The sequence below is a fragment of the Polypterus senegalus genome, chromosome 1 (assembly GCF_016835505.1).
Source record: "Polypterus senegalus isolate Bchr_013 chromosome 1, ASM1683550v1, whole genome shotgun sequence".
Taxonomy (NCBI): domain Eukaryota; kingdom Metazoa; phylum Chordata; class Cladistia; order Polypteriformes; family Polypteridae; genus Polypterus; species Polypterus senegalus.
This window is the reverse complement of record NC_053154.1, coordinates 27,600,869-27,617,266: the sequence shown is the minus strand read 5'-3', so window position 1 is coordinate 27,617,266 and position 16,398 is coordinate 27,600,869. Positions and strand designations below refer to the sequence as shown.

At 37.7% G+C, this 16,398-nt stretch overlaps 1 protein-coding gene across 1 annotated transcript in view; it reads left to right on the top strand.

Annotated features, from left to right (window-relative positions):
• Positions 1-1,312: 1,312 nt before the first annotated feature.
• Positions 1,313-16,398, top strand: part of si:ch211-63p21.1 — a 74,027-nt gene continuing 58,941 nt past the window's right edge. The window contains exon 1 of the mRNA XM_039745145.1: positions 1,313-2,099. Within this exon, the coding sequence (XP_039601079.1) occupies positions 2,025-2,099 (75 nt within the window). The 5' untranslated portion in view covers positions 1,313-2,024. The remainder of the gene's footprint in view (positions 2,100-16,398) is intronic.

Here is a 16,398-nt window from a genome sequence, read left to right as displayed (position 1 = left end):
CTATCTATCTATCTATCTATCTATCTATCTATCTCTTTTGTTTGTGCAATTGGAGCACAGGTAGGTGAAGTGACCTGCTCATGCGCCCACATCTTCAGGGGTATATCTCCAAAGCCCTAAACCACTACAACACCCTGCCCTCCAATAGTGCTTATTATTATTATTATTATTATTGATTTATTTGGTGGAAAAATGTATCAAAGTACACATATGTAAATGATATATATATATCATTTACATATGTGTACTTTGATACATTATATTATTATATTATTATATATTATATTAATATATTATATTATTATATATATTATACATTTGAGGATTTGAACCGCCAACCTCAGGTTTTGAGGTTCAAAGAATTAACCACTATGCCCTATAAAACTCTATTAGTCATAGCATGTTCAGACAGGGAAGTTATAAAACACAAACACGAGATTCCTGTTATTTTTTACTGTATCAATGTGTACTTGTGTTAATTGTAATGTTATATAATGATTTCATGAGAAAATAATAATTTTCTGCTCAGATACTAGGTTTAAGAGTTATTTTCTTGTTTGGCCTAAGACTTTAGCACAGTTTTTTTATATATTATACTGTAATTATACTATCTATCTATCTATCTATCTATCTATCTATCTATCTATCTATCTATCTATCTATCTATCATATAGTGCCTTTCATATCTATCTATCTATCTATCTATCTATCTATCTATCTATCTATCTATCTATCTATCTATCTATCTATCTATCGTGCCTTTCACATCACGTCCCTTATAAAGCGCTTTTACGATTATTTCCTATTTATCGAAAACAGAATTATTTGCATTCTTTCTATTATGTTTTAAGTTTACGCACAGATTAGTAATTACACTAAGCTAGTTTTGCTATTTTGTAAAATGTTATCCGTATATTCAAAGCTGAAATGTCATGCTAAATTCATAACAGAGGTGGATAATCACAACAGTTAAAGCAAATGAACTTGTAACGTTGACTCTTACCGCGTTTCAGAAAATGTCTGCATTTATTCTTAAATGTATGAGTTTATTAGTTCAAAATGAGTTTATTAGTTCAGAATGAAGGGTAAATAACACAAATCTTGTGATCTGTGTAGAGTCCGGGACGAGCGACAACGTGTTTGGTTTGAGGACTGTTAGTGTTGGCGATGTCATTAAAACTTCTACGGTGCGGTTGGACATCCTTGTGGTTTGGGTCTCTTTTCACGTCTTTTATTGGCTAATTCACTATTTGTCCCGCCTTCGCAACGCCTCCACTGCTCGCCCGCAGTCCTGGTATAAACGGTCATCGCGCGTCCACGGAGTAGAAAGCTGCGGAGTTGTGCTCGAGTGCTTAGCATACGCAATTGACCTTGGAAGAAAAGAGATTTGATTACTATAGTCCGGAGTCTAGACTCCCACCGGTAACCAGAAGGAAGGATTTCGGTTCATGCCATCACGGTGATGCTTAATCACTAACAGTAGATAACGTAGTCGTTTTCAACTTGTTTGGAAATAAACGGGGATCGCATTTCTATGTGACTGGATATTACAATATTTAAAGAAGGAAGAAAATAATATATGGAAAGCAGCAATCGACGGAAAACTTTGGACAGGATTTTAGGTTTGGTCTGCGTTTGGGATATTTATATTATTTTTGATCACCATGGATTACAGTATTATTTATAAAAACGCTGTCAACCATCCGTTTATCCCGTCTATATTTGGATGTTTATATTAAATGTTTGGCATTCTGCGCGCTAGAAGCTACAACGACGAGCCAAATAAATTTAATATCCTGAAAAGAGAAATAGACTCCGCGCATTGAGATTAAATTACACTAAAACTGTCAAGTGATTTTGCAATTGTCATTACGACATTCTGTCAAATCTGCTTTTTAAGTTTAAATGTACACACATCTTTTTCTTGTTAAGGGCGATACCACGGATTTTTTGCAATAAATTACTTTTTAAGGATTGCATGGGACCTTCGGGTCGAAGTGCGAACGACCACTGCTGTCACTGGAATGAAACGGGAGGAGAGCGACACGAACAACACCAGCATCAATTCTTCGCCCTCGGTGTCAGAGCAAGAATTTGAGGTATTTGCTGTCCGACTACATAGCTCGAACACTTTATCTTGGTAAAGGAACACGAGCTGGGGGGAGGTAATGCCAGGATTTAATGCCAGGTTTGTGCGGTCCTCAGTCAGCAACCTGTGTGGAGGAATTGCGCTTGTCGGGTCACACGATTTTTAGGCAAAGTTTATTCATCGGATGTAAAAGACCATGTAACAGTGTGTTTAAGTTTCAGAAGAAAAAAAATAACGGAAATGTTAGCATTAAACAAAAAAAGAATGAATTAAGATAGATCATTTTTACTGGGACTCACATGCACGTTACATAGATTTTAAAAAATATTTTAAAAACAACGAATATGAAAACGAAAGGGAATTATTTCCCACACATATTACATCTAAGTATTTGTAATTAAAGTAAAATAATATCACAACTGTTACATTTTCTCTCATTCACAATAGCCATTTATCATGTTTCTGATTACATAAGATTAAATTATAATAGCACAGCAAAGAAGAAGTGTGATCAATCCCTCATCCACAGGCAAATCAGCCCATCAACCAGTCTATCATTTCTTTTATAGTGCTTTAGACAGACAGACAGATAGATAGATAATACTTTATTTGTTTCAAGGGGGGAATTTGGCTTTTTATAGAAGGTAAAGAAATAAGTAAACAAATACATGAATATATCAAAGAAATAAATTTACATACAAAGTATCTATTATCCCTTACTGTATGTACAGAATAGGGTGGCACGGTGGCGCAGTGGGTAGCGCTGATGCCTCGCAGTTAGGGGACCTGGGTTCGCGTGGAGAGTGCATGTTCTCCCCGTGCCTGCGTAGATTTCCTGCGGGTGGTCCGGTTTCCTCCCACAGTCCAAAGACATGCAGGTTAGGTGGATTGCCGATTCTAAATTGTCCAAAGTGTGTGCTTGGTGTGTGAGTGTGGGTGTGTGTGTCCTGCGGTGGGTTGGCGCCCTGCCCGGAACTGGTTTCTGCCTTGCGCCCTGTGTTGGCTGGGATTGGCTCCAGCAGACCACCGTGACCCTGTAGTTAGGATATAGCGGGTTGGATAATGGATGGATGGATGTACAGAATACTGTGTGTTATCATTACTACTTATTATTTTGCTGATGCCTTTATCCAATATCTGAGATGCAATTGGTTACATTTCCTTAGTTTTTCTATTTTGAGCACATGCAGGTGAAGTGACCTGCTCATGGTCACACAGTGTTAGTATTGGGATTTAAACCCAAAACCTTAAGGTTTTGAAGTCCTTAACCACTACATCACACTGCCTGCCTACTATATGCTACTTATATAAAAAATAACAGTTCCATAAAATATAATTTGCATTTTTCTGAACAAAATACAAATGGGGCTTCAGTGGGTAGCTAGCACAGCTTCCTTAAGGCTCCAACATTTTGTTGTTTTGTGTGTGAGGTTTTGTTTGCATGTAATCCCTGTGTTTGTCGAGACATTTTTTAGATACTCCAGTTTGCCACCAATATCTACAAAAATGTTCTGGTTTGATTAACTGGTGATTCTCAAGTGGCCCAGTGTGGGTATCTTCATGAATGGAGCCCAGTGCTTCTTGGGTGTTGTTTAAGGCCCCCACGACTGTGAATTGTTTTACAGTGCTATGTAATGTTATATTCTCTTTTTCTTCCTTCTTCAAGCCTTGTAGTGTCAGGCATTATATTGTTATACCCTTAAACAGTTCTTTTTTTGTAAGCAAAGTATATTTTTTGTAGAAAAAATATATTTTTATCATTTCAGTTTTCAGCCTTGTATTATTATAAATTCATTGGTGGAAGGTTTTTTTTTTCAACATTTTATTGAAATGTATTGAATTTATTTAAAACCAAAAAACTTTCTATACAGGCAGGTGAAGTTTTACAAAACTAGGTTCCAATCAAATCAAGTTTTCTTTCTTTCTAAGTATTCTGAAAGTAAATTGTTTATGGAAAATATCCAGTCCATTAATGGCCACTATGGGTTGAGAATTGATGCAATGAGAACAAAAACACATGGCAGAAGCCAGCATATTTATCATCAAATTTGAAATACTTTTCATAGGTACTACAGCTCTAGCCTCGGCACCAAGAAGAATATGAGAGCATGTCTCAGTTACTAAGATGTATAATATGTATATTATTTGGCCTCCACCAAATCAACCAATAACCATTATTGGAGGGTGTTGTGGCGTAGTGATTAAGGCTTTAGACTTCAGTCCCTGAGGTCATGGGTTTAAATTCAACTACTGACAATATGTTACCTTTAGCAAATCACTTCACCTAGTTGTGCTCAAATAGGAAAATATCAAAAGAAAAAAGTAACCAATTCTGTCTGAAATGTTGTAAGTCACTATCGCAAATAAGTTAAAAGAAAAATTAGGAAAAAATTGCAGTGTGGAGATGTGCAGAGCTGATAGAAAGACTTGAGCACATCTATTCAAGGCTGTCATGGGTGCCAAAGGTGCGTCTACTAAATACTGAATTGCGATCAATTATTTTGTGTTTGCTATTTGTAATTAATGTAGATTACTTATCAGAGATCTGTTTTTCACTTTGGTATCAAATAGACGTTTTCTGTTGATCAGTGTTAAAAAACCTAAAGTAAGTCCACTGCGATTCAGTGTTGTGTACTAATAAAATGTGAAAACATCCAATAGGGGTGAATACTTTTTGTAGGCAGTGTACCTCCTTACAGATGCTGAGACCCAAGCTCAGTTTCCAGTGGGTTTAGCATATTCTGTCAGTTTTATATGTGGACTTTTCTCATTTACTCTTTTTTCCCACTTCCGAAAGTTATAAAGGTAAGGTGAACTGGCAATTTGTTTGTGTGTGTGAAGAAAGCCAGCACGTTTTTGGTTTAAATGTTACAACAGACACACACACATAAGGAGGGCTGACACTAATGTGACTGAATCTATCATATGGGACTACAGCAATGATTTACTGCATACATATGCCACTAGTGCAACACTTTTACAAAGCTTGATTTATTTTGTAAGGTCAGCAATTTAAATTGTGTCAGGCTGTTTGGATACATTTTAGAATAAGGGGGCTTCTTGCCATCTAAGTCATGAATCCTCTGATTTACCGACAGGGAGCTCTAAAGCCTTTTTAAAGGAGAGGCACATTGCACAAGTCTAATGGAAAATGACGTCTGTGCAACTTTTTGCAACAGGATAGCTGATGTGTTCAGATCATAGCTGCTTCATGTTAGATCCTTGCTGTTTTTCATTTTCATTTTAACATTTTTAAAGTGCTGTTTATGTTTGGCATTAATCTTCTTGATTTGAAAATACTGAATAACACAACAGATAGGTAAATAAAACTAATTCCCTAACTGTTACTGAGCATCAAAAGATTTATTTTTTACATACAAAATTGACATTCATGTTTACAGACTTTTTGAAGATCTTTCAGGATCTCTGTCCTCTTACATAGGATGATGGTTTCTTTTTTGAAAGTTATCTACATGTGAACTCAGATCTCCTGACTTACTTCATTAACAAATGTGTTAAACTGATATAAGCAGGAGGCTCCCACACCCTGTCCTGGTGGTGATTTTCTCAGATGCTAACCATCTCCATATTCTATTCAAATCTACATTTCGAGTCATCTCTTTTCTATATGACATTGACAAGGCAAGTATCAAAACAAGGGCTCGTTTAATCCCATCCGATAAGGTACAGTATATTGGGATTAGATAGATAGATAGATAGATAGATAGATAGATACTTTATTAATCCCAAGGGGAAATTCACATAATCCAGCAGCAGTATACTGATACAAAGAAACAATATTAAATTAAATAGTAATAAAAATGAAAAGAATTAAAATAAAATTAATGGATTAAGATGACATCTTGATATGGTGCCCACTCTGCTCTTCTTTCTGCCACTACTCTACTTCCATTTGGTTGTCTTTGGTAGGCTGAATTTACACTTTCTGCTGCACTACTGATCTCGGTTTTCTCCCTGCTCAGTAAGAAAAAATGGAGTATGGAGTCCCATATTTAAATTAGCATTGAGAACCACATATGTTTGATTCAGATTTTTAAAATGTAAGATTAGATTTGGTTTTTCAAGTTAAACTCATTTTTGCTGCATCATTTTGTAATACAGCTGATTATCATCTCCAGAAGAATGATGAAGAAGAAACATAATCAACAGAAGGTTTTGAAGGGCACTTCTGTGTTGGCAGAACTAGTTAGACGTTACAGTGTTAAAACTGGATTTAAAGAAATGTGTGCTGGCATAGTCGAGACGGATTACAAGTGATCATACCTGCAGTGGCAATGAAAGACCACTGCATATAGTTATTGCTGTAAGGAAAATATCACCTCCCATGGCTCTCATTCATTTGCCCAAACCAGAGCTGCAGGGCATTGCTAACAGAAATTTAGACATGGGTTTCAGGTTCATATAAACCTAAATACAGTATAATTATTGATGGAGAAGATCTAAAAAGTAACTTGAAATAGTGTTTTTATTACCTCAGTGTATATGTCCTCTGTTTGTGATTTGGGTGGACCCTGAAGAGGCAACTCATATTTCCCAGGGAAATTATCAGAAGAAGCCTATGTCTCAACTTTGTCCTTTGGTCCAACACCTCAAAGCAGGTGGTCCTCCTAGAATTGAAGATGCCCTGGGAAAAGAGGATTGGGGAGCATAGGAGCTTAAGCTTGAAAAATATGTAAGCAGAGGGGATGGAGTGCCTAGAAGTTTCCAGTGGAAGTCAATTGCATGGGTTTCCAAGAAAACTCACTTTGAAATTAACTGCTGTTCCTTGGGTTTAGAAGTCCATCTTGCAATAACTGGTGGATGATATCCGCAAGCAGGCAGAGACAGCATCTAAATGGTTTTGACTCAAGAGGAATGAGTGATGTTAGAATTTAGCTGCTGGAAGAGAGGTGGACAGAGCTGTGTTACAGTGTTAAAACTGGATTTAAAGAAATGTGTGCTGGCATAGTCGAGAGGGATTACAAGTGATCATACCTGCAGTGGCAATGAAAGACCACTGCATATTCATTGGGATGCAAAAGTTTGGGCAACCTTGTTAATAGTCATTATTTTCCTGTATAAATCGTTGGTTGTTACGATAAAAAATATCAGTTAAATATATCATATAGGAGACACACACAGTGATATTTGAGAAGTTAAATCAAGTTTATTGGATTTACAGAAAGTGTGCAATAATTGTTCAAACAAAATCAGGCAGGTGCATAAATTTGGGCACCACAAAAAAGAAATGAAATCAATATTTAGTAGTTCCGCCTTTTGCAGAAATTACAGCCTCTAAACGCTTCCTGTAGGTTCCAATGAGAGTCTGGATTGTGGTTGAAGGTATTTTGGACCATTCCTCTTTACAAAACATCTCTAGTTCATTCAGGTTTGATGGCTTCCAAGCATGGACAGCTCTCTTTAACTCGCACCACAGATTTTCAATTATATTCAGGTCTGGGGACTGAGATGGCCATTTCAGAACGTTGTACTTGTTCCTCTGCATGAATGCCTTAGTGGATTTTGAGCAGTGTTTCAGGTCGTTGTCTTGTTGAAAGATCCAGCCCCGGCGCAGCTTCAGCTTTGTCACTGATTCCTGGACATTGGTCTCCAGAATCTGCTGATACTGAGTGGAATCCATGCGTCTCTTAACTTTGACAAGATTCCCAGTCCCTGCACTGGCCACACAGCCCCACAGCGTGATGAAACCACCACCATATTTTACTGTAGGTAGCAGGTGTTTTTCTTGGAATGCTGTGTACTTTTTCCTCCATGCATAACGCCCTTGTTATGCCCAAATAACTCAATTTTAGTTTCATCAGTCCACAGCACCTTATTCCAAAATGAAGCTGGCTTGTCCAAATGTGCTTGAGCATACCTCAAGCGGCTCTGTTTGTGCTGTGGGCGGAGAAAAGGCTTCCTCTGCATCATTCTCGCATACAGCATCTCCTTGTGTAAAGTGCGAATGGTTGAACGATGCACAGTGACTCCATCTGCTGCAAGATGATGTTGTAGGTCTTTGGTGCTGGTCTGTGGGTTGACTCTGACTGTTCTCACCATTCGTCGCTTCTGTCTATCCGAAGTCTTTCTTGGTCTGCCACTTCGAGCCTTAACTTGAACTGAGCCTGTGGTCTTTCATTTCCTCAATATGTTCCTAACTGTGGAAACAGACAGCTTAAGTCTCTGGGACAGCTTTCTTTATCCTTCCCTAAACCATGATGGTGAACAATCTTTGTCTTCAGGTCATTTGAGAGTTGTTTTGTGACCCCCATGTTGCTACTCTTCAGAGAAAATTAAAGGAGGAGGGAAACTTACAATTGACCCCCTTAAATACTCTTTCTCATTGTAGGATTCACCTGTGTATGTAGGTCAGGGGTCACTGAGCTTACCAAGTTTGAGTTCCAATAATTAGTTCTAAAAGTTTTGGAATCAATAAAATGACAACGGTGCCCAATTTTATGCACCTGCCTGATTTTGTTTGAACAATTATTGTACACTTTCTGTAAATCCAATAAACTTCATTTCACTTCTCAAATATCACTGTGTGTGTCTCCTATATGATATATTTAACAGACATTTTTTATCGTAACAACCAACGATTTATACAGGAAAATAATGACTATTAACAAGGTTGCCCAAACTTTTGCATCCCACTGTAGTTATTGCTGTAAGGAAAATATCACCTCCCATGGCTCTCATTCATTTGCCCAAACCAGAGCTGCAGGGCATTGCTAACAGAAATTTAGACATGGGTTTCAGGTTCATGTAAACCTAAATATTATTATTGATGGAGAAGATCTAAAAAGTAACTTGAAATAGTGTTTTTATTACCTCAGTGTATATGTCCTCTGTTTCTATTAGACTATAAAGTGGATTCACAAAGTATTCAAAGTCAAAGCGAACTTTATTGTCATCTCAGCCATTTAAAAGTATACATATAGATAAAATTGCAAAGCTCATGGTCCACAGTGTAACAACATGAAGTGCAAATAAAAAATTAAAATCAAATTAAAAACAGAATTAAAATTTAAAATTAAAATTAAAACACAAACAAGACGAGACATTGTGCAAAGACAAGATTGATGCAATGTATGGTATTATGAAATCTAGATACATAAATATAGTCAATAAATATGTAATATAATAAATAAATAATAGATATAGATAATACAGAAATTATCAGTGTATGATAATAGTTGTTTAAGACGTGTAAACAATGACAGGTGAGAATGTTTCATAGCAGAAGGGTATCAAAGAATGTCAAAGTGCAGTGTGCAAAACACTTAGAGGTCAGTATGAGATTTTCAGTTCTTTTCTTTTTCTATTCAGGCCCTTTCACTTTTTTTTTGTTATCCTGCAGCCTTGTGCTAAAATAATTTAAATTCATTTTTCCTCACATTGAGCAACACTCCATACCCCGGAATGTCAAAGCGAAAACAGAAGGTTTTGCAAATAAATAAAAAATCAAAAATCTGAAATATCACATTGACATAAGTTTTCAGACTAGCGTTGGATTGGTTTCTAAAATTCTGACTTTGATATCAATACCAACTTCAGTTCCGGTACCAAAACAGTTCCAAAGCAAATAACATATCACTCCAACTCCTAATCCCCGCCCCCCACATCTTAATCCCTGGTGTCCCATGCCATCACGCCACACTACGCACCACTTTCCACTTGCTAGCTGTGAACTCCAGATTGCATTGAGGCAATGGTGATGGGAGGTCAGTAGTTAAGCATGTACTGTAGTTTCATTTTGTGAACTTAACAAAATGGATGTTTTTCCACATCCTCACTAGCGAGTGTTGAGGGAAGGGGAGATGGGGATTAAGAGAAAGGATGACATTTACATCCGAAAACTTTATAGTTTTAAATTTTCGTTTTTTTCAGACACTTTACTATGACATTTGACATATGGATCAGGTGTATCCCATTCTCTTAATTATTACTGAGATGTTTCTGCACCTTGTTTGTGGTAAATTCAATTGATCTGATGTTATTAAGAAATGCACATGCCTGTCTACAGGAGGTTCCACACTTGATAATGTGTATTGAGCAAAAATAGAGCAAGCCATGAGGTCGAACAAATGGCCTGCAGAGTTTAGAGGCAGGATTGTGTTGAGGCACAGATCTGAGGGAGGCTATAAAAAATCCTTCAGTGTTGAAGGTTTCTAAGAGCACAGAGGTCTCTATAATTCATTAATGGAAGATGTTTTGAACAACCACAACTCTTCCTAGAGCCGGTCACCCAGCCAAACTTAGCAGTCGTTGTAGAAGGGCCATGATAGAGAGATGAGTCACTCTGATTAAGGGGCAGAAATCCTATGTGGAGATGGGAGAATCTTCTGGAAGGACAGTCATCACTGCCCCACACAAATGCTCTGGGCCTTATGACAATGTAGATTGACAATACATGAAAGCCCAAGTGGAGTTTGTAAGAAGGCACCTAAAGCTCTCTAAGGCAATGAGAAAGAAGACAACTCTGGTCTGATGAAACCAAGATTACTGTCATGGCTGGATTCATCACTTGGCAATATTAGTTGAATGGTGAAGCATGGTGATGGAAGCATCATCCATCCATTATCCAACCCGCTATATCCTAACTACAGGGTCATGGGGATCTGCTGGAGCCAATCCCATCCAATACAGGGCATAAGGCAGGAAACAAACCTTGGGTAGGGCGCCAGCCCACCGCGGGGTGGAAGCAAAGGCAACACAGAAGGGAAAACTCTACATATGTCCCAAATGAGTGTCTCTGGAGAAACCTGAAAATAGCTGCCCAACAAAGGTTTCCATCCAACCTTAGGAAGCTTAAGAGGATCTGAAGTGATGAATGGCAGAGAATTTCCAAATCCAGGTGTGCGAAGTTTGCCACATTATACCCCAGAAGACTCCAGGCTGTAATTGCAACCAAAAGGGCCTCACCCAAATAGTGAGGAAGCAGTCTGGATACTGGTGTTAATCTGACAATTCATTTTTTAAAATCTTAATAAATGTATATATTTCTACAATCCTGCTTTTGCTTTGTCATTCTGTTTTAATGAGTGTTGCTTGATGAGGGGAAAAATGGGTCTAAGTAATTTTGTCACACGCTGAAAAATAGCAAAATGTGAAAAAGTGAAAGGGTCTAAATACTTTCTGAATCCACTGTATTTTCAAAAACAGTCTAGTAGAAATTGGGGAATATTTCAATGTGAAATATTACTGAGACACTGAGGAAATGATTAGGATTATTTATTTATTTATTACGTGTTTTGGTTTTGGAAAAAGCTTCTTTTTAATCTAAAATCTCTTAGATATTGTACTGAGCTATTTCTTCTCTCTTGAGAGAATGGGAATAGCCTGTGAACAATTTTTGTTTATTTTGATAAGAAGAGCATTGACATTCTATAATGCTTGTATTGCTGCGAAATTTCTGAAAGGAAAATTCCCAATCCATGTTTAAATCAGAAGGTGTTTGGATTAATGTGGGTTTCTCAGTATTTAGTAAAAGAAATGTAAAATGCAATGTCACATGCAAATTCATTATGTGGTTACATTTTTAGTTGAGTTCTGTCTATATTCAGATATGTATCTGAGTCTGAAAGTTTCAAATCAAAATGAAAACTTTGTATGTCGGCAGTCAGCTTCATTTTACTCTTGGTGCAGCATGGAGCAGTATAGCATTTTTCAGATTGCAATCGTCTGCTCATAAATCAAATTTAAGCAACAGCCTGTTTATATTATTTGGTGGGATTGTTTCTAATCTATTATTGTCAATGAAACAGACAGCAAACTGCAAGATGAAAAAGAGCTGTTGTTATATTTTCAGATAGAAAAAAGCCCCAATATACCTCGACTCAATTCTCACCCTTAATAGGAAGGAGCACCTGCTGTAGTCCTCTCCCTTTTCACTGACCAGACCAAATGAGATCTGATTTATATTTCATTTACAGCTTAATCGAAACTTTGGCTGTTGTACCAATTGTGAGTATCCAAAGATAATCTGCTTGACGGCAACATAGATACAATCCACCTGCTTTTTTAGATTCAGTTGACCTCCCAGAATTGCCTGCTGGCAATGGGAAATGTGATCGACAGCAAAAACGGTGGTGTTAACTTGACTAGGAGATGCACATGCATTCAAGAAACTGTAATGAGAGTCAATGTCTAAAACTCAAGGAAAATACTGCCAAAAACTGTAAGGCCTAAAGTGTAAGGAAAGTCAAAACAAGGATTGCCAGGAGACATTAACCTGTTGTCACCAAAACCAAGATTCTGAAACTGTAAAGAATGTGGAAAAATGGAATGGTACGAGTTGTGAGCCAGAACACATAAAATACTACTATTCCAAAGATTGGAGGTGTTTGAGGAATTAATCCATTTTTTTAAATGCCGGACTGAAAGTCAGCATCCATTTAGAGCATTAGAACATTAGGCAAACCTTTGATGACAACAAGCCATTTAGCCCAGCAAAGCTTGCTAATCCTCTCCTCCTAATTCCTCCAAAACAACATCTTGAATGTCCTTAGAGTCTTACTGTCTACCGCAATATTTGGTATCTTATTCCATATGTCTATTGTGCTGTGTCTGAAAAAGAAAAAAGCGTCATGTAGTGCCGTCAAACAATAGTACAGCATACCCTAACAATGCAGTCACACAATTTTGAAATAAATGTAAATGGAGTAAATGTTGTGGCACACATGAAATGAAACGATAACAGAATTTCTGCTGTTTCATTACTCTACAGAACACATGTATTAATATCTGGCCTTATAAACTCACTGCTTCCATACCGCTAAACTTTGAGGGGGAAACACAAAAAATGCAATTAAACTGGCATAAGAAACAGTTAAATTTTGCAGACAAATGGATGCAATGAAAGTGAAAAGCTCACAGTTTGTACAGTGGTCCTTTCTACCTGTTGTGCACGGTGGGGCACCAAGAATTGTGTGTATAAAAATCCCCAGGAGAACTAATTTATCTCATTCAGCTGTAGCTTTCACAATAATCCTGTGGCTCTGGGAGGTTTGCTGCACTGGCCTGATTAATTAGAGTTTGCCTTTGTGAGGTTTTTGCCAGGGCCTACCTTGATATTGTTATAATTATTTTTAAAATTAGTTTTATTGGTTAATTGTTTTTTCTCGGTTTTCTGTTGCTTAATATTTTGCACTTGTTTTATACAACATTACACAATTTTCCCAGTAATTTGCGTCATATACTTTGTTATCTTATCAAGTTAGGGGCAATCGTAGGACACTCCCAGGACTACAGTTCTTTAGTGTGACTTACCCCAATAAAATCAAACAAGTTTTCAATTGTGAAAATGTTTTCAGTAAGTGAGTTATTTAACAATATCATATTATAGTAAAAATACATGTTTGGGATTTTGTGAGCATACCACTGGATAACATTACATGTGAATTTTGCAAGACAATAATGTTTGCTGTTGTCCAACTTGGTCACCATAGACCTCTGTTGTATAAGAAGCTTTATATCTCCATTGTACTTTGTACTGACTACAAACTACATGGGGAAAGTAAAATGTACTAAATATAGTTTGTGGGTCAAGCTAAAAAAAGAAAACAATAGAAAAACAGAAACAACGGCTCTCCAGTTAGTGCAAAGTCCCCCAACCAAGATTGGGAAGTATCATAAATTGAAAGTATCAGAAAAATACAAGTACACAAGGGAGATATCTATGCTGGAAAGACCTGTGTAACATGGAGGGACATTGGATTGAGTTCATACTTTTTTCTATGACATTTTACCCACCCCAAAATACACTCACTGGTAGAAATTGCTAACAAACCCAGGGCGCACTATGTGTGGAAGACGTGCCATCTTGGAACATATTCTCTCATCCTAGCAAGTGACCATGTCAGAAGAAAAGTTCAGGTGGGGGCTCAACCAGGTGCTGGCACAATTGGCTGTGGGATTGGAGAATAAAAGTAGGTGAAAGAACAGAAAGGTATGATCCATATGATCTCCTTTCATAAGGTTGATCAGGCCAGGAGAGTAAGCAGGCAAAGAACCAAGGAGCACAGGAATACTGGCTACAGCAGTTGATTAAGTGATTTGGGTGGACCCTGAAGAGGCAACTCATATTTCCCTGGGAAATTATCAGCAGAAGCCTATGTCTCAACTTCGTCCTATGGTCCAACACCACAAAGCAGGTGGTCCTCCTAGAATTGAAGATGTCCTGGGAGGAGAGGATTGAGGGAGCATATGAGCTTAAGCTTGAAAAATATGTAAGCAGAGGGGATGGAGTGCCTAGAAGTTTCCAGTGGAAGTCATTTGCATGGGTTTTCAAGAAAACTCACTTTGAAGTAAACTGCTGTTCCTTGGGTTTAGAAGTCCATCTTGCAATAACTAGTGGATGATATCAGCAAGCACGCAGAGACAGCATCTAAATGGCTTTGGCTTAAGAGGAATGAGTGATGTTAGAATTTAGCTGCTGGAAGAGAGGTGGACAGATTGTGTGGTAGATACACTGGAGGGGCCGCAGGGTTATATCCTTGATGCTTGTTCTACTATTGAGCACCATCTGACGTGCAATGGGCTTAGAGAGGAAACGTCAGAGAATTAGGATGTCCAATTGAAAACCCAGTGAAGACTGACAGTCTGGACCTTCCAGGAAAAGAAGGAAAAAATAAAAGAAAATTCCCCCAAGAAGGAGGGTAGGAAATAATAAATGACAACCACTCAAAATAAACACAGAATTAGTCTTGACAGGTGAAGCATTTGTGATGATTTTGTCTTGTTTTACTCAAGTGCCATAGGTAACAGACAGAAAAACCCTATTTCACCTGTCTCAAAATGTTTTTCATGCTCATATATCTGTTTATCTGAAAAATTTTATCAGGGCACTGCAATGTATCAAAGTCTGTGTTTTCAATGTCCGCACAGTATTTTTCAGCCATTATTTTAAGTGCAGTAATTTCTCTTTCAAATGTCACAACAGAAGAATCCTCTCCGGCAGATCCCGCTTGGCTTCGGAATGACCTTTCGTTATCCCCCAGGCATAGCACATGCAGTGTCTGCTGTTTCTGTCACAAGGAATATTGATGCCTGCTGGGACGTGGAGCCTGCTGTGGGCTTTGGCCGGGCAGGTCACTTGGTGTTGTTTGGCAACCTCACTGTGCTGTTTTGACGTCCAGACAGACAGATTAGTCACGATTTGGCTTGTTTAGCACTTTTTAAATATGGAAACTCTTCAGAGGTGCTTGTTGAGTGGATTGTTATATTTAGACACTAGAGAGAGATTACTCAAAGCAAAGGTGTTGTAGAGAGCTTTGTCAAACTGCAGCCTCCGCTGGCTTAATAGAGATTCAGTTTGGTTTTGAACACGTCCAGATTTCGAAGTGTCTTGATTTACTTATGGACGAGTTATTGTTCTTATTGAGTTAAAACAACATCAGCTTAGAGTTTAATTTTTATTTTTATGTGTTCATTTGAGACTGGGATTTTTAAAGTTTAGGGCACCACAGTTATCTCAACTGAAGCACATGCATGTATTTCATTCTCAGACTTGCTTAATCTAGTTAAAGGTTGTGGGGGTCCAAAATAGATTGAAGTGTCTTCCCACACATGTGGGAGTAATGTCATTATATGTTGCACTGCTGCCACACAGTAGTTTGAACCCTGGTACTTGTCTCTGTTTGTTTTGTGTTTGCATGTTCTCCTTGTTTCTACAAGGGTTTTACTTCTGGTACTCTGGTGGACCTCTCATATTTAGATTAACTGACATCTCTAAATTGGTCTGGTTGGCATAAGTGCAAGTTTTTATATGCTTATTATTATTATTATTATTATTATTATTATTATTATTATTATTATTATTATTATTATTATTATTATTCTGATTGTGACACGCACACAGGACATGGAAGTATTTTCATGAAAAATTGTTTATGAAAGGCACATTAACCTCTTAAGTTTCTTTTCATATTTGTGGACAAGTTAATAGTGGAAATGCCTGAACTATGAGCCTTAATTTACATGTACACTCCACAATACTTACCTATTTAACATTCACTCATCACTCATTCTCAACTCAGACACTGCCACAGTGCACTCAAGCCAAAGTGCACTGCACTGTATCCTTGATGGCACTTTATTCTCAGAGAGGTCTGCATCATATTAACAGTGGCCGAGGCCTGCTAACTTCGTTTCAATACCTTAGCAATGGCCTCACTCCTGATATGAAGCCTATATCATTTAGCTCTCAAATCATTAACCCTGAAAGGGTTCCACTTCAGACTACCAAAACAAAGGCCAAGAGCTGCTCATCTGCCAGAATTCATGGAAGGCACTTCGCCCCAGATAGC